General features: G+C 43.5%; 1 protein-coding gene across 7 annotated transcripts in view; it reads left to right on the plus strand.

Moving 5' to 3' along the window:
- HIPK2 (homeodomain interacting protein kinase 2) overlaps window positions 1-22,797 on the plus strand; it is a 130,754-nt gene that overhangs the window by 41,433 nt on the left and 66,524 nt on the right. For all 7 annotated transcript variants that reach the window (XM_054168196.1, XM_054168193.1, XM_054168199.1 and 4 more), the window contains one exon: window positions 2,626-3,724. In XM_054168196.1, the coding sequence (XP_054024171.1) occupies window positions 2,628-3,724 (1,097 nt within the window). In that variant the 5' untranslated portion in view covers window positions 2,626-2,627. The remainder of the gene's footprint in view (window positions 1-2,625; window positions 3,725-22,797) is intronic.

Here is a 22,797-nt window from a genome sequence, read left to right on the forward strand (position 1 = left end):
GTGGTGATTATCCTGATTTTTACAGTGGCCTTGAGAAAGTTGCAGCTGCTGCCCTTCAGTTTCCTGACTTTAATTTGGGGTGCCTGGGTCTTCTGGTGTTATCTTTAGGGAAGCGTGTGAGGAGAACCTCTTGTTCCACGTCCTTTGTTTCTTTCCCTTTGTATTTTCTGCGAAGAGGTATTGCTCTAGCACACCACGGAATGAAAGCCATAAAGCTATAAATTACTCCTCTGCTAGGTCCACAATATGTTACCAATTACATCTGCTTTATTATTCACGTCCGGGGGGAAAGCATACATCACACCAGCCCCACTCTCCAGGCAGGTCAGTGCTGTACTAGAAGGAACACCGTGACTCTTCTTAACCAACGGAAAAACAATCCAAGGTTTCAGCTCACTCACATAAAATCCTTGTGCCCAGAATGAGAAGTTGAGTGACACTGCTGCAGTGCTCTGAGCTCACTGCATGCCACACACTATGGCATTTGTGGCATCATCACCCTATGGAAAGAAGAAAGGAGAGAAAGCACTTAGAGGGACAGGGAGCTGTGATAGGGTGTCTGAGAACCCAGTTGTGGAGACCATAGAAATTGCTGTGGAAGAGGGGGAGGGGGAGTTAATATGAGTGGTGGCAAACAGCATCAGAAATCCCACTGAAGCCAGGAGTCAGGTCTGCAAAGGGCGGCGTGCTGCGGTTTGCAGAGCTGTGCTGCTGGAGCAGGAGTAGCGAGGTTTGCATTGCGTGTTCCAGCAGGGGTGAGGATTTCACCACATATCCCAAGAGGGGCTTTCTTCTGTGTCTGCCCTGTCTTCATAATTTCATCACTGTGGCAGGAATGAAGGTGGGGAAATTGAAGGAAACCAGAGTGATTGCTTTGCTGGTCGTATGTGGATATACGTGGTGGGTTTTGGCTTGCCACAGCACCCCTCTCCTGAGCAGTTCCTGGATTTTGGGTTGCTGAGAATTAACTGGAAAGAGTTGGGTGTGTTCAGGTGTGTTTGCTTGACCATGTTACTGAGCTTTGAAAGTATGGGGTAACATTCATATTTTTTTGTGTGGGCAATACGCATTTATGCATGCACATGTGTGAGCGTGTATGTGTACACATGAGCTCCAGAAACTCTTTCAAAGAGCAACATGGACTAGTGGAGTGTGGGTCGCCAAATGAAGAAGTCGACCATGTGCACTGCGGAGTTTGTTGTGGTTTTGTCACTGAAACATTCATTCAGCTTTTAACTTTTTAAAGTTGAAAACAAGTCAAGGTTATGTTTGTGCTTAATAATTCAGCAATGGTGCCAGCTCAGCATATTGTCTTTTTCTTCCCTAGTCATTCTGATTTATTAAAAAGAAACATTGACGACAGACAGAAGGGTGAAGGAGGCTGTGCCTTTCTGCCTTAACTCCCGCTGGGCTCTGACTCTTTGCCCAGGAATCCCCCATAGATCTGTGCCGTCCACAAAACCTTTGCCCCAGCAGTACCGTCCCTACCCCAGGCAGGGAATGCTGGCAACGATTCAGGACTTAGATGTCCTCTTCTCTGTGGACCACATCTTTTTTTTCTGAATAGGAGCATTTTCCATTGCAGTGGAATATTACTGAGTCCTTCAGTAAGTTGGTGCTCAATGTTACTTTATTTTCACTTTGGTTATGAGGTTGTGGATTTCTTTTATTGTTTGTTTGCTGGTTTGATTTTTTTGATAGAGATGTAGAAGATCATAAACTCTTCTAGAACCAAAGAAGCTGGCAGTGAAATAGGGTTTTGTCTTTTCTTAAAAAGTAAAGTTAAATGAGGACCTAGTTCTGCCACACACTAATGTGTACATTACTTCATTAACAATGCCATTCATTTTCAGAGGATCTGCTTTCAGTAGTGGTATTGCCACTGTGAATAAGAATAGATCAACACAACTTTATAAATCTGGGAGAACTGAGAGCACACAGTGAAGCTCATGTTGTGTAACTCCAATCTCCAGTGTCCCTGAATACAGACCAGCATTGTGCATGATTCCCACACACAAAGTTGGCAAGCAACTTGAAACATCATCTGCTGCTTTGGTCCTGGCTCCTCAACTTTGTCTGCACACCTCCATTTTGTTATGGTGTATTATCTCCTGGTGCCATCCCAGTTCTCTGCAGGCCAGAAGCTGCACAGTGGTTTTATGGGAATAAATGGAGGGCTTAAGTTAAATCCACCAAACTGTTTAATATAATATGAACCTGAGAATTTGAGACTTGACTTCCATGGGCAGAATACTTTGCAGTGTTTGACATGATTTCTTCCTGAGAGCTGGATGTATTCCTGGAGACAATGGGAATAGGAGTCTCTTTAGGCAGGGGAGGTAAAAATAACATTTACATTCTTGTTATTAAAAATGAGAAGGAGGAGAGCAAGAGAGCAAGAATCTTGGTGATTGTTAGTGTAGTTCAGTCAGGGGTAATGATTTATTTCAGAGCATAATATTTTATTTGTGTTGAATACATATTTTTGCCAGAACTTGACTCTTGGGCGTGTGTGTGTGCTGTATCTGAAATCTGTATCCTATTTTACCTTCCTGCCACTGAACAAACTAAAAAAGCTGGGAAGGCATCTTGACACCATGGTTTCACTCTGATGTTGTATTGCAGGTATGGCCTCGCATGTGCAAGTTTTCTCTCCTCACACCCTTCAGTCAAGTGCCTTCTGTAGCGTGAAGAAACTGAAAGTGGAGCCGAGTTCGAACTGGGATATGACTGGGTACGGCACACACAGCAAAGTCTACAGCCAGAGCAAGAACGTGCAGTCCTCCCAAGCAGCCGCCGCAGCAGCCGTCAACGCCTCCCTCCAGATCTCCAATCCAAGCATCCCTTACGAACAGACCATCATCTTCCCAGCAAGCACAGGGCACATTGTGGTGACATCCGCCAACAGCACTTCTGGTGTGGTTGCAGTGTCTGGGCAAACACTGGGCGGGCCACACAACCTGATGCGTCGCAGCACTGTGAGCCTTCTGGACACCTACCAAAAATGTGGACTTAAGCGCAAGAGCGAGGAGATTGAGAACACAAGCAGCGTGCAGATCATTGAAGAGCATCCACCAATGATTCAGAACAATGCCAGTGGGGCCACTGTAGCCACTGCCACCACCTCCACGGCCACCTCCAAAAACAGTGGCTCCAACAGCGAAGGGGATTACCAGCTGGTGCAACATGAGGTGCTCTGTTCCATGACCAACACATATGAGGTGTTAGAGTTTCTTGGCCGTGGAACCTTCGGACAAGTAGTCAAATGCTGGAAACGTGGCACTAATGAGATTGTGGCCATCAAGATCCTAAAGAACCATCCCTCCTATGCTCGACAAGGCCAGATCGAAGTGAGCATCTTGGCTCGTCTGAGCACAGAAAGTGCGGATGACTACAACTTTGTCCGTGCGTATGAGTGCTTCCAGCACAAGAACCACACGTGCTTGGTGTTTGAAATGTTGGAGCAGAACCTCTATGACTTCCTAAAACAAAACAAATTCAGTCCCTTGCCCCTTAAGTACATTCGACCAATTCTCCAGCAGGTAGCAACTGCCCTAATGAAGCTGAAAAGCCTGGGACTGATTCATGCTGATCTCAAACCAGAGAACATCATGTTGGTAGACCCATCCCGACAGCCATATAGGGTCAAGGTCATAGACTTTGGTTCAGCTAGCCATGTGTCTAAAGCTGTGTGTTCTACCTACCTTCAATCCAGATATTACAGGTAAGAGACTGGTCACATGTAACATTATTAGGAGGAATGTTTTACCTATGGGAATTTTTCTACATCCCTGTAAACAAATGAGTCATCCTTTAATGTTGAACTGGGGTGGCTTAGAATGGCTTGCTGGTTAACAGGAAAAAGTAGTATCTGAACCTCTTGAAATTTACTTGCATTGGAAACCATTTCAAATTCAGAAAGCCTTTCACCTCCGTCAGTACTTTCTTCTTTCTAAGACTGTTTCCATAAGAAGGGATCTATCTGGAGAGTTCACATTTCCTTTCCAAGTCAATGCAAGTAAGTTCTTGGATTCAGAAATACTTTAACCTAAGCAATCAGTCTATGTTTTAGATTGTGTCTTCCAGTCATTACTCATTTGTGAAATCATAGACTTTACAAGAATAAGGCTAGCCCACAGGAAAACTGTATAGATGCAGAAGATGTTTTATTAAAGGGTATTTTTCACACAGGCTGTAGAGCTTGCTAGAATTATTGGAAGGATTCTTATGGCTCATGTCAGCTCTGCTCCAGGAGAGCAGGCAGCCTGGCCAGGCTGGAAACAGCTTTCTCCATGTGGAAAATGTAATAGGAATGAATTAATATTGTCAGTAATTTGGTGTGGACTGCAGACCTGTTATGGACAGTTGATTCCCTCTGACAATGCTTTTAACTAAAGGTATGTTGTACACTAGGATGAAGTTCTGACCCCTGCATAAGCACACCCAAAGCACAACATGTGAACCAGCTATGTTCCTCTTCAGTGTGTTGAACAGTTTCAGCAGAGCAGCGTCTTGTCATAACCCCTGGCAGGTCATCAGTCTTGACTCCAAGACACAAAATCTTTTCTGTGGATGTTCTCCTCAGACCCTCTCTATGGTACCAGCCAGCTTGATTCAACCTACCAAGTACTAAGAAAAATAATTCTGCTCTGGAGTAAAATGGAGGGGGGAGAAAAGGGAATGTGTCTTTAGATGACAGTTGAATTTAGAAATGTTTTTGTTGTTGTTAATTCTGTGAAATAGGGGTGAAAAGGAAAATATGATCCTTCTTGATGACTGATTTGATGAAAATCATTCCTGGCAGCATCCATAGATGATCAGATGGGTTAGAGAAAAGCAGGGTCCTTGGTCTGTTTGTAAATAGGAGAAAAATCTGTCTTACTCATTTGGGGACTGGGGACAAAAAAACCCATGAGTTGATAATAGACTCTTTTCTTACTTCATAAACATCACAGTGGCAAAGCCTATCTGAGCTCTGAGCTTGGGAAGAGTTAATTTTCACAGGAGCTGGAAGTTTGACAGTATAACACTGCAGCAGCTGATTTTTATCTGCTTGTCCTTTGCTCTGGAGGAGGCCAGAAAAAAATGTCCAACCCTAGTTTATACCTCAGAGGAGTCGTATTAAATGAAATATTCTACCTGATGACAGTCCCATCCTCCAGGAGAGACATGTTTCTCTTGTAAATATGCAAAAGCTTTTAGGGTTGCAATTACCTGGCAGACTAGAAGGGGGGGGGGGGGGGGGGAAGAAAAAAGAAAGAAAAAAGATAATACAGGCATTTTGTTATTGAGTTATCTGTGATTTTGCATTAGCAGCCTAGGTCCCTAGCTGAAAGACAGAAGGGGCAGCCAAAATGAAATATGTGACAGAAAGCAGAAATGAAAGAGGAAAATGGTTCATTCTCAGTGACAAACAAGGAATATTTTGGTGGCAGTCTCTGGGGAGAAGAAGGCCTAATAAAATTTCCTTTTTATATTTTAAATGTTATTCCTGCCCGGTCTGAAGTTGCAGCTTGTTAGATAATAAGTTCTGTCTGCCTAATTCCTCCCTTGTTTTCTATGCCTGGATTGATGGGAGGAGGGGAAGGGGGGCAGCAGCTCACCAGGAAAAAAAAAAAAAGAATAATAATAAGAAGAAAAGTCTCATTGGGTTGAATTACATCAGCAGGGGGCTGCTGCTGAAGCTAAATTCAAGTCATGAGGAAAATTTATATTCTTTATTTTCTGATGGGGAAAAATACAGCACAGAGTAAAGACCCATTCCACTCCAAAAGAGAAGGAACTTTCATGGTAGGGAAAACACTGGGGTTTATAAAGATTTCATGTGTCTTCCATTTAATTTACGCTTGTTTTGCTTGCTAGAGTATAAAAGACAGGGAGATGATTTCAAGAGATGGCACATTTAAGCTAAATGTGAAGGAAAAGCTTCCTTAGTGTAAAACCTCTCAGGCTCTTAAGCAGGCATGCCGGAGAAGTGACAGAAGCCCTGTTCCCCATGCACTGAGGGAAAGATGAAGCAGAGCGATGGGGAATGTAATGTCTCTTTCCTAGGAGGATTTCTATCATGGACTTTTGGGAGCAAATTCCCAGGTTGTCCTGATGTTTTATTAACAACTTGATTTTATTTTCCTTCTTACATTTTTGTTTGTATAACACTATTGTCAAAAGTGTGATGGCCAAATCCTTTCACATGAAGAAAGTCATGTGGGATTCTGCTCATTCTCAGGGCAATATAAGGCTTTTCCTTTTCCTGTAAATGATAGGCCTATTTTCTTATCCTGGAGGTGGAAGACAGAGCATCTTTAAATAAACTCCATGCTCTTTCTCCTTGTGCTGCTGCTCCAGCTGAGTCAGAGATTTTGTCAGTGCTGTGGTCAGAGTTGTCATTTAAAAGGAGTAGTGCTGTGAAAAGGATTGGCCTCCTTCCGCCCACCCATCTTCAGCCTGTGGTGCAAAACCCACTGTGGTGCAAAGCATTTCTCATGTGGTATCCCTAGCCTGTGCAGGTAGGACCTGGCTGGTGGTCATCCAAGCATCCACTCTTATTTGGGACAGTGGTCCCAGCCTGCCCCCAGTCACTGTAGTCCTTTGTCTTGTCACTTATCAGTAGCAGAGTCAACCTTTGATGTAAGTGGCCTTTGGATACCTGAGAGTAGATCCCAGGATCAGTCTGAAGTGGTGTTTATCAATCTAGTTTCAGACTCTGCAAGAAAACATTCAGGTATGAAGGTCTACACACATGTTGTCAACTGCCCATGTGAACTATGGAGTGAGGCTGTGTACAGGTGGGGTTTTTAACTGGCTTTGCATGCCTAGCTGGGTGAGTGCTAGTCCTGAGGGATGCTGGGGCCTAAACTGGATCTGTCATGCCACATGTGGACACTGGGCCATGACAGGTGTCATTCCTGTAGTTGTGCTGAGAGAGATCCAAAGCAAAGTAAATTCCTGAGAAGTGTCACAACTTCTTCCCCACTGTGTGATTCAGAGTATGTGTCATTCTGGCCAGAAGTGCCCTTTAAATGAGGCAGTAGCAATGGCAGCAGGGATAGGCTATGCTTTTAGTTTACTCAGTGAATTGGCATCTGTTATGCCTTTGTATAACGGTGCTAGTGCACTGTGGTAGTTTTAGGCTATGCCTTTAAAATTTAGCTGTAGAAAAGTATAAATAAATCACTATTGGATGTAAAAAGGAAAACAAAAGATTGCTCTAAACAAATTCATTGGATAAATGTCTGGGGCAAAAGGAGCTATATCGTAACAATTCTTCACTTTTCATTCCTTTTCTCCCCTGATCTTGGCTGTTCTGCTTTGCCTGGGAGAAGATAACATGCTGCTTCTGGCTGACCTTGAGATAAGCTTAACCCACTGCTTTTCTCTTAACTTCTCTCTCTCTCTTGGCGGGCAGTAGAGTAGCTTCCCTGTTTTTTTTTGGCTGGGGGGTTTCATGTTGTTTGCCAATTGTAAATATCTGTATAATATTGTAAATACTGTATACTTTGTACCTATTCATTGCATTCCATTGTAGAGTGTAGTTTTTGCTTGTAAATACAGCTTCATTTGCTTCTAACTGAATTAGTCTGGCTAAAAGTTAATGCTGGGGGAAACTTCAACCCACCACATGCACTTATATTTCAAAGTCCTCCACCATTTCTGTACTTCCCAAACCATCTCTATCTCGGACTTGCAGCTATGGGAGCCTCATTGCTCTGACAGTTGGTTTCAATCCTACATGCAACATTCATTGCTTTGCTGATTCTGCCTCTCCAAGGTAAAGAGCTGGATGGCTAGATAGTTTGAGGATGGAAGTTTATTCTGGGGACTGGAGTGAAACCACCAGATTCATTACTGAGGTCTAAGTTCGGTTTCACTAAGTGGTGATCCTGCATGGTAGGACTGCAGGCTTGAAAAACAGGTAACACACTGTATAAAATTTTGTAGAGGAGCATTTCCCAAGGACACTTGGAGTTTGTAGTTGTTTTTTTCAGAACCAAAATGGAGCAGAATATTTTTTGCAAAAGCAACACCAGGATTAATTGAATCTCAGTTTCATTGTACTCAGATCACTGAGTCCTGGAAGGGAGCAGACATTCATCTGAAAGCTTTTGGTTTCATGCCATCTCTGTGATAGTCAGGCCAGGTTGGTTTGTGATTTTACAAAACTCAAGCAAAGACAGTTCTTTGCCAGGTTCCTTTATGTATAAAGCACCTCAGAGCAGGGATGGTAAACACCAGCATTATGCCTGTGGTGCGTTTAACAGAAGAACCATACTGTATATTCCAAAATAACTCCCTTTCTGGGGTCTAATTTAAATCAGAACAGGCTATATTTCATCCTAGACAATCACCTCAGACCAGACTCTTCTCTGGGGTTTTCTCTGCTGAAACCTTCTTAACATTTCCCTGAGTGTTTTTTATTTTGCTCTGAGCAAATGTGCCAGCTTCTCTTTGTCAGAGTTCACAAACTGCCCCTTTCCTCATGATGCTGTAGCATCTCCCTGCCTGGATCCAGCACATAATGCTGGCCTCACTCTGAGAAGAGCCTTGCATCCCTGTGCAGTGTTGGAAAGGCTGTCACAGGAGGACTTGGGTTTATTTTTTAACCAAGTGTATAAAATATGCCCAGTTATGTGCCGCTGGGCCCAAGAATACTCATAACAGAGGTCTGTTTGCAAGGAACCTGACAAAGAGGCTTTCCCCAGCAAAGAAAAGTCATTGATAGCCTAAAAAGGGGCAGAAGTCTTGCCCTGCTTGCTTTGGGTTTATCCATGTCTGAGTGGTGGAAAATCAAGTATCTCAAATGAGTGCTGAGCCAGTCTCTTCTATGCCTTCGATTCCTATATGGCAAAGATGAGCGACTGCCAGTAATTACTCCTTCTGCACAAGGAATTGAAAGAAAGGAAGGAACTTATGTGTCCATAGGCAGGGCTTAATCTGTTAGGGGTGGTGTAGATCAGAAACAAGTACATGAAAGATAGCCAGAGGCAGATAGCAAAGTTGGGGTCACTATTTTTCCATCAGCTGGTGCCGCACCATGGGTGAGGGTCTCTGTCTTCACCTGTCAGCTGGAGTTCCAAAACCTCTGCCATAGTCCAACAAGGTCAAACACCACAGGGAACTGATTGGTAAATTCTCAATAAGCATGGATTAACAACAAAAATTAAATTAAAATATTTTTGGCTTTCATACTCACCATTAATTGTTGGAACAACCAGAGACCCTGAGTGCATCCAGAAATCTGGGCTTTGGGCCACCTGTTAACCATGCTCGGTCATTCCCACATTGCTTTTCCCTTGCTAATCACTGTTAGAGATACTTGCATGAATAAGAGTTTCTTAAAAGTTCTAATTTCTAGTTTGCCTTCCCCTCTTGAAGTTACAACCTCCCTTCAGATGTGTAAAGAGGATGGGATTGCCAGTATGACCAAGGCAAGTGGCAGGATGATGGCCTTAGGGATGAGCGCTGGGAGCAGGTGAATGGTTGAAGAAAGATTCCTCTGTTACGAAAATGGCAGTTGTGCAAAAGAGCAAGCAAAACACAGGGAAAAGAAGGTAAATGCAAATTTGCTTCTAAAAAAAGCAAAAGCTGCCACAGATTTAAAGCATGTCAGTGATCTCTATAGAGGGAAAGCAGCCATGTGCATTCAGACAGCCCCGTTCATCCTCAGTGGTGCTGCCTGTGGCCCATATAGGGCTGTGTGGGCAGGGGTGCATGGACAGGAACAGAGCTGTGGTGGCACGGTTGCTGACCAGGGCTCTGTGGTTGACCATCATCTCTGACATGGGTGACCTGCCCACGCTGGGGCAACTCACCTCACCCTGCTCCATATCATTTCCAGAAGGGTGTGACTTTAAAGAAGTGCTCCTCTTCACTTCCACCCTCCTCTACTCAGTAACTTTCCTGTTTAAGCACATCTTCCTTCCATGAGCATTCATAACACCCAGTGCCACGTGGTCCCATGCACTCCCCAAAAGCAACTTTGTGGTTTGGAAACAAATCTGCTTTGAACGTGGCTGTGCTGGTGTTCCCATGTGCTTTCAAGAGGCCTTGCAGAGAGGAGGCAGTGAGCAGATGCATTCATTACCGGTCTCATACCATCACCTCAAGTCATTGGGGAACTCCTGACATACACATCCATGAACCTTTGTCTTTTAAACTCAGCATCAAATCCTAGACTAATCTCTCCCTTCTCTACATTTGGTACTGAAGTTGTTTCAGCGACACTGCAAGGATCAGTGAGAGGGTCAGAAGTCCCAGTCTCCTCACTTTCCGTTTTGGCCACAGGTGTTCTTGGATTTAGGGAGCTGCTTTGTGATTTATTTTTTTTCTCCCTCCTGCTGCTGTCTCTCTCACATGATCATCAGAGCAGGATTTCCTGATATCTATTTTCCTTCTCTCAGTAAGTCCCTTTAAGGCTGCAGCCTGGTGAAATGATGTGAAAAATCAGGGTCACTGGCGTATTTACTGTACCAGGGCAGGTCTGAAACAGCTACAAATGGCTATCTTGTTTTACTTCGAAAGAGCTGTTTACCTCAGAGAAATCAAAATCCTCCTGTTGCAGCTATTGGCTGTAGTGCTTCGGCCTCCATCTCTATAGTTCATGAAAGACATACTGTCTTCTGGTAAAGGTACCTGTGCTCTGACCAGGGGCTGGGAAATAGCTGAGCTCAGTATGGTGGCAAGCAGTTTCTTTTCCGGCAATACTTGTGACAGTACAATTAGCAGGGCTAGAACAAGGGCCAGCTGCAATCGGGGTCCTCTGTTTGCATGTATATGAAAGATAAAAAGTTTGATCTCTGCCCGTAGTTTCTTGCTTATGTGGTGTTGTGCTTGCCCTGCTTTCTCTCCTCTCATTCAAGTCACTGCCTCACCAAGTGCAAAGGAAATGGAGTGGGGAAATGGTGCTCTTTTTTCCCTCAGCTCCAAAGACAGAACAGCAGCAGCCACTCATAGTAGCTGTGTGGTGACCCAGAGATGTTACTCCAGCAATAGGTGGCCAGTAAAGGAGAATGCACTGCAGTTACACACTGGAGTATTATTTCCCATCTTTCTTTGCTTATTTCAGTGCGTGTTTGGGTCAAGGCAGAAGCTGGCTAAGGGCAGTGGTGGCTGCTGAGTAGCAGGATGAGGTGATAGGCTGTGGATTTGAGACTGGTGCTTCAAGTGTGAAAATAAGAGTTATAAGTAGTGAGATTTATCATCCACACTTCTGAATATGAAAAAGCAGCATTAGCAACACAGTTTGCACAGGATTTCAGGGATGCTTTGCTCAAGCACCACGCATTTAAATCCTATCAGGTTTTTGCCTCCGCCTGTAGGTTTGCTCACTGCAGGCAAGAGATATAAGTGTAACATGGAGGAAGCTTACTGTGTACATCTGTGCATTCATTAGTTTCACAAGTCTTAGGCCCCAGCACAGTGAGACTGAAAAGCTGTATTACACTGAAGAGCGTTTTCTGCTCAGAAGGTGTTTCTGCTCTGCTGTTCATTGGCAATGAGGACAGAAAAGTGACTGACACTGGTTTATAAATGAATGAGTCATTACCAGAGGAGAGAATTTACCTAAAGGTGCTATGATTAGTATGGGGTTAGACATTCCCCACCTTTTGATTCCTGAATGCTGTGGTGTCAGTCCCTGAAGTTTTTGTCTTGACTTCTCAAGCTTCTTGCTGCATTGATGCATCAAATTAGCCTAAGCTCATGTAGAAGTGCCTAATTCTCAGGCAGGGACTCGGTAACTGCCTCCTTCTTCAGGTCAGGCTGGGAAAAAGGAGTAACTCTCAAACAGTTGAGAGTGGTTTGGCTATCTTGCTTGAAAAACACTAATCTTGTGGCCTGACTTAAGCTGAATTAGAGCCACAGCTGTCACCTGTTTAAGGAGGAAAGTCAAGGATTGGCCCTTTGCCTTTTAGGCCAGGTCATACAAAGTTGTTTTGTGGTACTCTACAAGTTGAAAAGAAAAGGGGACAGAAAAGAGGCATGTATGTATATATGCTATAAGAAATGTTCGATTCTAAGATGAATAAATAGAAGGAAAATGTATCTAGGAACTGAGAAAGGGGAAGGGTAGAGGAGAAATCCTCTTACAGGCAATGGCTACCTGGAAGTTGCTGTTCACCATCTAAGGAAAGTTGTGGGAGGGAAGCAGAGATTTCACCTTTCTCTCTATCTGGAGACTTCAAAACCAGACAGAGTCCATTTCCAAACAGGACAGCATGCTTTTCCTGCAGTGGGCTGGCAAGTAATCTGTGAGTCCCTGAATGGCAGCTTGACCTCTGTCTTATACTTACTGAAGGACAGAAGTAATCACAGCTGTTATTTTACTTGCGCAGACATGAGTTATTTTGTGCTGACAGGTTTTACCTTTACTTTCCTGTTACTGCATGGGATCGGTGCTTGTGCATTCAGGTTCTGTCCCCTACATCCCTGCATCTGCTGGTTTGCATTAGCCAGGGAGTGACTTCTATCCACTTACAAACCTAGTATTTGTCTCCACAGGCTTCTGCTCAGGGGCAGAGACAGGGTGGATGTGTGGGATTTTGACCTGAATCTGAGTGAAATGACTCTGAATCAAAAACCCTATGGTTCAAAGAGTTGGGTTAACTCTTTGTCATTACTTTTCTTTTTCCTAAGCTCTGCCATTCTTAGCTGGTTTGAAGCAGAAGTTCTCAAGTGGGAGTGTAGTACCTCAGACTTGATGAGGCAAGAAAAGTGCTGAAAGTTTTGTAGTGTCATCACTGAACTTCTACATTTGTGGGAGGCTTGGAACAGTTTGCAGATAACTGGTGATTTGCGTAGATCTGAGCCCAGGAAGCTCACCAGCTGAAGCCTTTAGAGGAGAATTGTCTGTTCTAGCAGCTGATGCTCACACAGAGGCAGACAAGAAACAGTTAGCCATATTTCAGTTAACTTGACAACAGGAGGAGCAGTAGTGTAATGAGTTGTGTTTTAACTGCAGATTGTACAATTAGATCACTTGTGGTAATTCTGAGGAGCAGCACTGTGTTTTCTCCCTGCCCTCTCCAGCCTAGCTGTAGGTGTCTGTCAGTGTTTACCTTCTGCTATTCTCCTCAGATGCCATGTTTTCTGAATTGGGGCTGTGTTTACAGCACCTAATGCAGAAAGATTTTTGTGGCTGAGGCACTTAAATGAAAGGTAATAGTGAGTATAATGGTACATGTGCCTGTGAGGGCTAGCACACGCATTGATGTAACAGGTGGCATACAGAAGAAAAGGTGATAGCCTTTTTTGGCTTCACTGTGGTAAGAATTTGTGTTTCAGCTAGTCACTATCATGTAGATTTGTGCACTCAAAAGAAAGTGCAGGACAGTGGGTAGGGTGGAAGGAGTATCTGATGGCTTAAAAGAAGTTTCAGGTTATTTTGGCTAAGGGTGCTTTATTTGCCAGTGGGAAACTGTAACTAGAGAATAATCATCCAAGGGGAAAATGGAGCATTTCTTTGAAGCTCACAATATTAAGAGGGAGAGATGACATCTAAAAGGTAAACAGCTTCAGCTAAGGCTAGACAAATTTTCTCTTACTACTCTAAAAAGCTAATGATGAAGTACTGCAAATTGATTTCAGGAGGTTAGAAGAAGTAATGGGGAAGTCCCGCATCAAAACCAAACTTACTTAAGTGATCTCATCCTCATAGTTGTCAAAAATAGAGCTCCTGCAATTGTTTGCCACTTAAATTAGTGGACTGGATTTTGGAGGGTTGCATGAGCAAAAGCAGAAGTGAGACATGGTGCTGTTTCTTGAAACGCTTTTCTGGGGGCTCATTTGATAGGCTGTCTCATCTTGGCAGGTGTGTGAGGGATGAGGGAAGGCAAAAGTAGCATGAGTTGAGTTCTACTTAGCAACGCTGATATGTGTACAGGAGATGTGGCGGCTCCAAATGTGTTCCTTTGTAAGTGAGGTAAAAATATTGCTTGATTTGTATGATATATAATGAGTGAGAGAAAGAAAGGCATGTTAACTGCGTTGGAAGATAACATTCTGTCTTTTGAATGGATTCTTGTTATTGTCACCAATGTTATTTTCAGGGGGAAAAAAAATGTTTAAATTATTCTTTTTTCTCTATTGTTTAGCTCTTGTTCTCAGCTTTGTTATGGCCACAAAAAGATGATAAAAATGGATTGGCACAATGTTGGATTTCCTGTGTCGTTTAGAGTTATGTTTTCAGCCCTTAGTGCTTTGATAGGGTCTGTTCTTCATTTTGAAAATAGCAATAAAAAGGGAGAGAACATAAGAAAACACAATTCCCTCTTCTTTTTTTTTTAATCCTTTTTTTTTTTTTTAATGAAATTGTCAGTGCTAGTCTGAACTTTGCCTCTGATCTGTATGAAGTCTCTGAACTGTGTAGTTGGAAGACAGTAGATACAAAAGAGAGATAAAATATCCACGTGCCTGGCTGTTTTGGAAGGTAATAAAAAGCCCTGAAAGTCTTGCTTGTTTTTAATCTGTATATTTATAGCTAAATAAAGCCTTTGGGAATAAACTTTAAACATTTACATGGATTTGAGGAATTGCCTTAGAGCACCACTGCCTATGATCTAGAAGAGGAAACTAAGCTGAATCTGACGTGAATGGCCTTTGCTTTCAGAGGAATGAGTAACATTAAACATTAAACCCATGAGGAAGGGTGGTCATGGGTATGCAGCGTATTTGTTGCTCCTGTGTGGTTATTGGAGGCATTGGGCATGCATGGGGTGATGGCTTGCATCTCAGAAAATGGATCACTCTGCAGCATTTTGTGGCTGAGCATCAAAACATAGTTGACAGCTCCCTGCCACTGCCCATCTCTGGTGGGGAATGTTCTGTTATATGGAGCTTGAAGAAGCCCAAGCCTTTGGCCTCTTCAGTGAGTGGTGAAGAACTGCCAGCTGCATCTCCTTGGCAGCTTGAGAACTGCACTGGTGTCTGTCACACCTGTAAGTTGTCAGTGCATTTTCTGAACACCTTGATGCCCTTCTCAGGCTCTGAAGGGCAGCCAGAGTAGAAGTTGGAAAGATAAAACTGGAGCAAACCCAGAGTGTGAGAGGTTGGTTTAGATGAAAGATGAGGATGCCAAAGGCCAGGGTAGCTCTGGACAACTGATACAGCCATGTGGACCACCCCTCTCAGCCAGTCCTGCAGTATTGCCCTACTGGGATTTGGAGAGACGTATTTTCAGTTCAAGGTCTGTGCTTTTCAGCAACCCTAGCTTGCAGCTTCACTCACAGCTTTAACTTGGGGATTCAGGATCTGATTACTGCCCTCAAAATGGCAAAAAGTCATGTAAGAATCCTATGTGTAGAATATAATTAGAGTCATTACTTCTGTAAGGATGCTGTCATAGCAGCCCAGTGACAGGGCGGAAAGAATGGGATGCTGCTTGGTTTTCTGCAGAAAATGCTTCTGATTATGGTAGTGTGCAGATCAAATTGCATGGTGGGTGAGGGCTGGGAGACTGAGGGTAATTTCAAACTTTGACTTAAGTTTTCAGAATCATTGATAAGCTCCAATAGCTTTCAAAATAGCCACTTCCATTATATTCTTCCTATGCTTTTACCTTCTGAGAGATTCTAATTGTTGCAGAGGACTGGGGTACTGCAGGAACAACACTGTGGTAAAAGGGGCAGGAGGCTGCTTGTGGCTACACTCTGAGCTTGCTTTCCTTCAAGCTGGCAGAAGATTTTCCAATGAGGCCTTAACTGACCAGCGACTTGAAGACAACCTTATCTGCAGTGTGACACAGGCCAGTGGCAGCCCATAATTAATAATGATACTAACCCTCCTTATGCAACCAGAGGATGTCTGACAGCATTAGTAGGTAGTTGCTCAACAACAAGGCATGTTACAACTAACCAGCTGGGACCAATTATGAAAGCCTCACTAATGCTAGCAAGCACTTGCCTGTTCACATCATTGGACTGAAGATGAAGAGATGAGTGACTGCTCTGCAACACAGGGGCAGGCTTGCGGTCAGGTGTTGCAGTGTTGAACCGAAGCACAGGCACCGCATTGAGCATGAGCTGGCTGGCTGTGCTCTGGGGTACCTTTGTTGGACATGGATGAGCCATGGTGCCCTATGTCAGCACCATAGCTCCCACTCCCAGATGCAGGATGAGGAAGCACCCCCAAGCCTGCAGCACCATCTCCCTCCCCATCTGCAGCCTCTCCCACTCCCTTGCTGCTGCAGCAGCAATAATATATGCCCAGTATCTACTCAGCTACTCACTATGGTTAGGAAAAAAGGGGGGGAGGAGGAGAGGGGGCTCCTACTTATGGCTTCCTCATGAATTTTTAGTCACTACATGAAGATTTCAAGAGTGTACAAATAAAACCTAAAATGAAGCGAAAGACTAAGTGGTATTGCACAAAAGGGGGGAGGGGGGAAGTTCCCCACCCTGTGGAATCATTGTCCAAAAGGTGCAGCCATTAGAGAATAATAGTTTTTGTGTGCAGTGCAGCTGGGGCCACAGTTGCAGAAGGAAGGTCCTTGGTGACCTGTGCAATGGCTCTGTTTGTTTAATGTGCTAAAACAAAGAACTGAAAAGCAGACAGGGCCCTCACAGATAGGGCTTCGCTCTCGATTCCTGTGTCTGTGTCCTCTCTGCGTGCGTGTGTGTCTTCATGCTCCAAATGCAACTAATCGCAGCTACATGCTCTTGGATGCGTTCCGTTGTACAGCCCTTGCCTGTGCTCCTGGACACTCCCTTGCTGTTGAATTGCTATTTTTGTAATTTAGAAACTCTGACAAACAATGTAAACTCAGATGGTTACTATTCTGTTGTCTGTTTTTGCAAGTCTCTGTCTTTCAGAACGAGCTCGAGGTAATGACATTATTCCCACCCCTTCACCATGAGCTCAGTCCATTTAGCAAATACTGCAGCTTGTTCTGTTTTTAATGGGTGGGAATCAATGTGGCTTTTTAAAATGGGATTCTCTTTGCCTGCACAAAATCAATGGTGTTATTGAGCATGTGCAGGGCTGTTTGAATGGGAGCAAGCAAGAAGGGTTTGCCGCCACGGCGAGGCAGGGGCAAAGCCTCTAACTCACACAGGGATGATCACTCTTTATTTCTATGTCATTTTTGGTAAGAACTGATGAGCAGCTTGCTACATTTAGAAAGTAGGGCCTAGGGAGCACTTTTCATCAGGTTAATAAGATTTTTAAGGTAGTCAGTATAGGGCTGTAAAAATGGGCTAAAAACAGACTGATTTGAGTGCTGGTAGGAGGTTTGAAGATCCCAGTAAAATGAGGTTTAATCTGAACCATGCTTTAGATGGGTACAGCTTTACAGTTTGCCACATCTTGTGGGGCATTCCCACTGTGGCAAGGTCATAGACCTTTGCTCTCAGAAGTGAGTTTCAGAGGGAACTATAGCAGCAGGGATGCAGTTTTGCTTCATTCAGGCTAACCATGTGTATTCAAACAAATGGGATGGGGAATTTCTGTATCCATGTTTATCTTTGAATTTACTAATATTGAGTTGTCAAGGAAAACCTGACTGACAGATTCAGCTGTGGCCTTGGGAGTTAGAGGAATGGCAGATTACAGATGGATGGTGTTGGCTTGTTTGGCTGGGATATTTTATTATTTCTTCAGGGATGATCTTCAATTTCAACAATAGCAGGACTTTGTTTCATAGTGTGGGAGGAATGGACTCTTCCATCATGTTCTCTGGGAAACAACAGCGTCATCTGTAAGCCTCCAGTTCACAAGGCTGTGGTAGATGGTTTGCAAGACTGTCTGAAGCAGTAACATGGTGGATATTTTCAATTACAATTTAGCTGTGGAGGATGTATCACAATCCATGAAAGGTCTTGTGCGTACTTGAAGAGCCTACCAGCTGCCACCACAGGCTGTGTTGGTGGGACAGACAATGTGTACAAGAAGGAAGTTAAAAATTCATGACTTTTTGAGCCCTGGCCTCCCTGTGCAAAGTACCCTAACCAGCATGTATATTTGTCTTGCAGGAATTGCAGCTATACTATCAATTCTGTTAGACAGGACACCAGCAGTCTTCCAGCTGCAGCCAGTTTCAGATACCACTGATGCGGGTTGGGTTCAAACCAATGACTTTAGTTGTATGTGAAAGACTCCAGAACCTTTTATCAACCTGCAGGGCCATTCAGTCATCTCACATAAATGCAAATGCCAACGCTTGTTTTGAACACCGCTTTGTTAGGAGCACAGCGAGCTCAGTGTTTTGAGTGAGGGCAGAAATTTCTGGCCCTGTGACAGAATGGGTTTTCTAATGCTCCTGTCAGCTGAGAAGCTCCGGGTCCTGAGGAGGAAAGGGGTGGCAGGAAGGGACCTTTTCCCAGTGATTGCACCGCTAAAAGATGTTTGTTCTGTTCCCTGTGTTTTTGTGACTAAACAAGAGTTCATTTTAAAATGCTGTTAGCTCTGAGGATGGAGTACTGATGAGTGGAAAGGAAGAGTTGTGTTTCTAATGGTTTTGTATCTCCATAGCTAAGAGGAAGACTTGAGATGGTGTTTGGCTCTTGAGAGCAGATTCTGCTGGAGTGCCAAACCTGGGATTGTTGCATGAGTTTCTAGAGAAATCCTCTGAGTTTGCTTTTCCTGACCCACTTCAGATTTCTTGATTTCTAAGTGCTGAAAATCTCATGGATTTTACTTGTAAATGGGCTGAGAACATTTCTAACAAATGACAAAATTAACCTTCTGCTGTCACTGGTTTAAGTGAGATTTTCTTTATGGCTGTCCTTTAATTATGTGATTTTAACTGACCTGGACACATGAGACAGTTTCAGTATCCCACATTTGGTATAACTCATCCATGCATACATTATGAAGTACATAGAGTACATAAATGATGCAGGAATCATATGTGCAGGAATCAAGCACAAGGCTTGGTACTTGTGTGTATGTAGTGGAGGACACCTTTTCTCACTGTGCAGATGCAGTTTTATCAATGCAGGAAGCTTGTGGTGACCAAATATCCTTTGAAAGAAGTTAGAGATGTTTCTTTATTGACTTATTTTCTCTCCACACACAAAAAAAGGTCCTACTTAATTATTTTCAAATGTTGGCAGCAGTAGGGTTTTCTTTAACTTGCATATTAGTGCAAGAAACTACCCTTGGCTGAAATGTATTCAACAAAGGGTCCAGTCAAACACCACTTCATTAAGCACCTCATTTCCACGTGTAATGTAATTTTAAATGAATACAGGGAGTTTTTTGCTTATACACTGGTGGGCTGATTAGAGCTTTGCAAAACAATCGGTGCATGTGCCCTGCAGGACATGCTTTTCCCTCTTGCTTTGTGAAGTTCCCAGGACAGACGGGTCTTTTTTTTTCTGTGGAGAGGCCTCTGTTAACTCTGAAGGCAGGAAATTTCTCATGCCACTTGGATTCAGCCCTTTTCTTCACTCCAGTGTCAGCAGTGTGTTCTGCTGGGAGGGCTGGATGTTTGCAGTGTTTGCTGGGACTTGGGCAGGGACTTCTAAATGTCCAAGCAAGAGTTCTGCTCCCTTTCAGGGACTCCCGCAGTCCTTCCTTCCCTCGTGTGCTGCCACAGGAACAGGTGAAAAAGGTTGGTCAAACTGGTTTGTGTTGGAATTCTTTTTAGATTTTAAGGTTGATGCTGTAAAACTTTGGATTGGAGTCTTGACAATTAGGAATGTAATATAAACCAGAAAGCTAGTGTTCTTAGAGGAATCCATGGCTGAGAATTAGAAAACAAAAAATGAAGTATTGCCTGAGTTATCAAATGATAATGGTATTTGGACTCCCCTAACTTGTTTTGATGTGGTTAAGTGATCTCATTTAGGGCTAATCAGAACATGATTTCCCTCCCCAATTCCACTTCTCCAAATTGTAGCAAAAAATTCCCACCCACAACCTTTGATATTTTGGGTGGTTTGTTGGTTTGGTTTTTTTTTTTCCATTCTAATGGAAAACCTGTTGCTATGAAATTTTTGGTTTGGGTTTTGTTGTAACATTTTTGGTGGCTGAAAAATCAGTTTCACTCTATGAAGAAAACAATTTTGCTGTGTTTTAATTTTTTTTTCCTCTCTTTCAAAACACAGCAAAGCAAACCCATGCTCCTGCTTGAACGTCCTTCAACGTATTTTTGGGGGGGGTTTTTTGATTTATTTTCTTTTTTACAGTGCAGTAAAAATAATAATAAGCTACAGTCTGAAATAGAATTGTTGCTCCTCAACTTTCCAAAGCAGTACAGGAAAATAGATCACGCAGTGAGTTTTAAGAATCATCCAGTGTGTGGGATATGCTACACTGAAGCTCTTTTCAGAAAAGAACTGGATTGCAGCCTTTAGGAGCTGTGTTTACTGTAAGAGAAACTGAATTTAGACCAAGTAAAGGATGTGGGAAGCACCAGCTCAGTACTGCTGTGATGACTACAAAGCAAAAATAAAATAAAAAAATAAATAAAGCCCCCACCACCACAGCCAGAACAGGGATTTTCCACTGTGTGGATACATTACTGGAAATGTCTGAAATCCATTTGTTCTGGGAAGGTGCACTGTGCAGGCATTTCTGCTCTCCGGCAGTCCAGTGAAGGGTTAAAAGTTTGAGTGAGAATTGATTCAGGGAGAAGACTGCTGCCACAATGCTAAAGACTCATTTATTGGGAGAGCGCTACACTGCTTACTGTAATTGCAAGAAAATTAAAAGAAAGCAAATTAGCTGGGAGCTTTTCAGAACTCTTCCTCCTTTTGCTGATGTTAATGAGATTTTCCCCATACCAAAGCGGTGTTAATAACTTCCGCTGAGTGGCTTCTCTAAGCCCCTGCTTTCAAAATGAAACAAACCTGGGGTGGCAGCGAGGCAGGGAGTGCGGAAGAAGAAGGGTACCAAGCACAAGGGGTGTCGGGGAAGGGTATGAATCCTTAGCATAGGTTGTATTGCAGTCTTGCAAATCCGCTCATGAGGTAGCTTAATACCAGGGTCTGCATGTGGGTCACTTGGTGCCACCCATGCTGCTTCTCCGGAGAAGTGCTGCTTTCCCCTGTTTATATTCTGTGGTGGCTTTCATTGGGATAATTTCAGCAAGCAGAAAGCTTACGTAGTAAAGGGAAAAATATCAGAAGCTGTTCTTAGGGCTGTATTTATAGCCAAGCCATTTCCAGGAAGGTGAATTTCCTAAACTGGGGTGGAGGTCGGCATAGAAGGGAAGGGCTTGATCAGGATCGGCTTCCTTAACAGGAATTCCTATGTTAATCAAGAATCTGCTGCTTTCCAAGAAACTGGGCTTTTCCACAGCTAGCAGAAGGGATACTTCAGAGGCTGGGAAGAAGAAGAGTGAAATTATCTGTGCATTTGGAGGCCCCTCTGTGGGGAAATGCTGAGTTGCAAGTGAGATGCATTGCAGGGAAAGGCTTTCTGCAGGGCAGGACCCCCTTTTGGCTGACAAGGCTGTGCTGAGCATGGTCCAAGAGAGGAGCTGCGATGAGTGGGTTGGATGGATGCAGTACTTTTGGGTGCAGTACTTTTCTGTAAAGGGAGAGATAAATACCTTTGTTTTTCTGAAAGCTCGTGGATGCAAATGTTTGTTTATAGTGGGCATCTCTATAGCTATGTACACACAAACCCAATGTATACATACACGAGTGCAGTGTTGAGTGGGAGTAATATTTTGTAATTTCCAAGGCACTCCTACATGAAGAGACGTGGGTGCCTAAGAAAACATAGCTGAAAGCAAAATCAACATGACCTAGTAAACAACAGCTATCTCGCACATGTGTGCCTACTGTAAAGCAGATCCTGCCTGTGCAGGCTGAGTGTGCTTCTGTGGACAGTGAGAAGTTAATGTTGCTGGAAGAGAGAGCTCTCCATAAGATTTTGCTGATCTGGGAGAATTTTTCTGCAAATTTTATTCTGCCCCACTCTCCAGGTGCACCAGTGTGACACCCAAGAGGTACAACAGCTCTTCTGTGGGAAGCAGTACACCGCTTGGTGTAGTGAAAGTGGAGCTGTTTTTTGGCTGTTGCTGCTTGGCACAGGTACTTCCCTGGTGCTGTCCTGTGGATGACAGCACAATTTGCAAGTTATTAAAAGTTTAGGAGGATTCAGAACATCCTATTCCAATGGTTTCTAAATATTTCATGGCTGTCATCTAAAGCAGTTTTGGTGCTTCAAAACAGCAGGAGAAAAAAAAATTATGCATTGTGTATTTATAATACATGGTTGTTGATCTCGCCTGGCATTTATCTTTACTCGAGAGAAGAGACCGGATAACTCGCTCATGGTGGGGAAGTTAAATGTCATAACCAGGATAGATGTTACAGATGTGTGTTAACCCTTTCAGTTAATTTTCTTACACTTTAATGAAGCCTGGGCTTTTGTCTTCCCTTGTAAGGGCTGCATGTTAAAACTTGCACTGTTCCAGGCACAGAGATGCAAACCATAAAATGACTGTTGGTGGATGACAGCAGGGAAGGTGTTACCTATGCAAGAGCCCAGGAGATGGTGGCTCTGTGTGCCCTAGTGAGCAGTGTGGCCTGCTGGGAGCTGCCTTGTAGAGTAAATCAGTTGGTGCCAAGGACCCGACAGCCATGTTTGGGGCATCTTGGGGGTGGTTGTTTTGGACTAGGTTTTGTTCAGTGGGTGAATGTCTCTGTTCTTCCACTCTGAGATCAGTCTGCGATGGGAGCATGGAACAAATGGGAGCAGCTGGGAGGTTTGCCTCAAAAGGATCCAACTGAAACAGTATTGTTAGTTCCTACATTTTTCATGAAGTCTTAAAATGCTTTTTTTGTTTTTCTTTTGGACATCCTAATTATCTGAGAGAATCTTTCGGTTGGTTGGTTTTTCTAACTTAAAAAA

The sequence above is a fragment of the Dryobates pubescens genome, chromosome 15, assembly GCF_014839835.1.
Source record: "Dryobates pubescens isolate bDryPub1 chromosome 15, bDryPub1.pri, whole genome shotgun sequence".
Classification (NCBI taxonomy): domain Eukaryota; kingdom Metazoa; phylum Chordata; class Aves; order Piciformes; family Picidae; genus Dryobates; species Dryobates pubescens.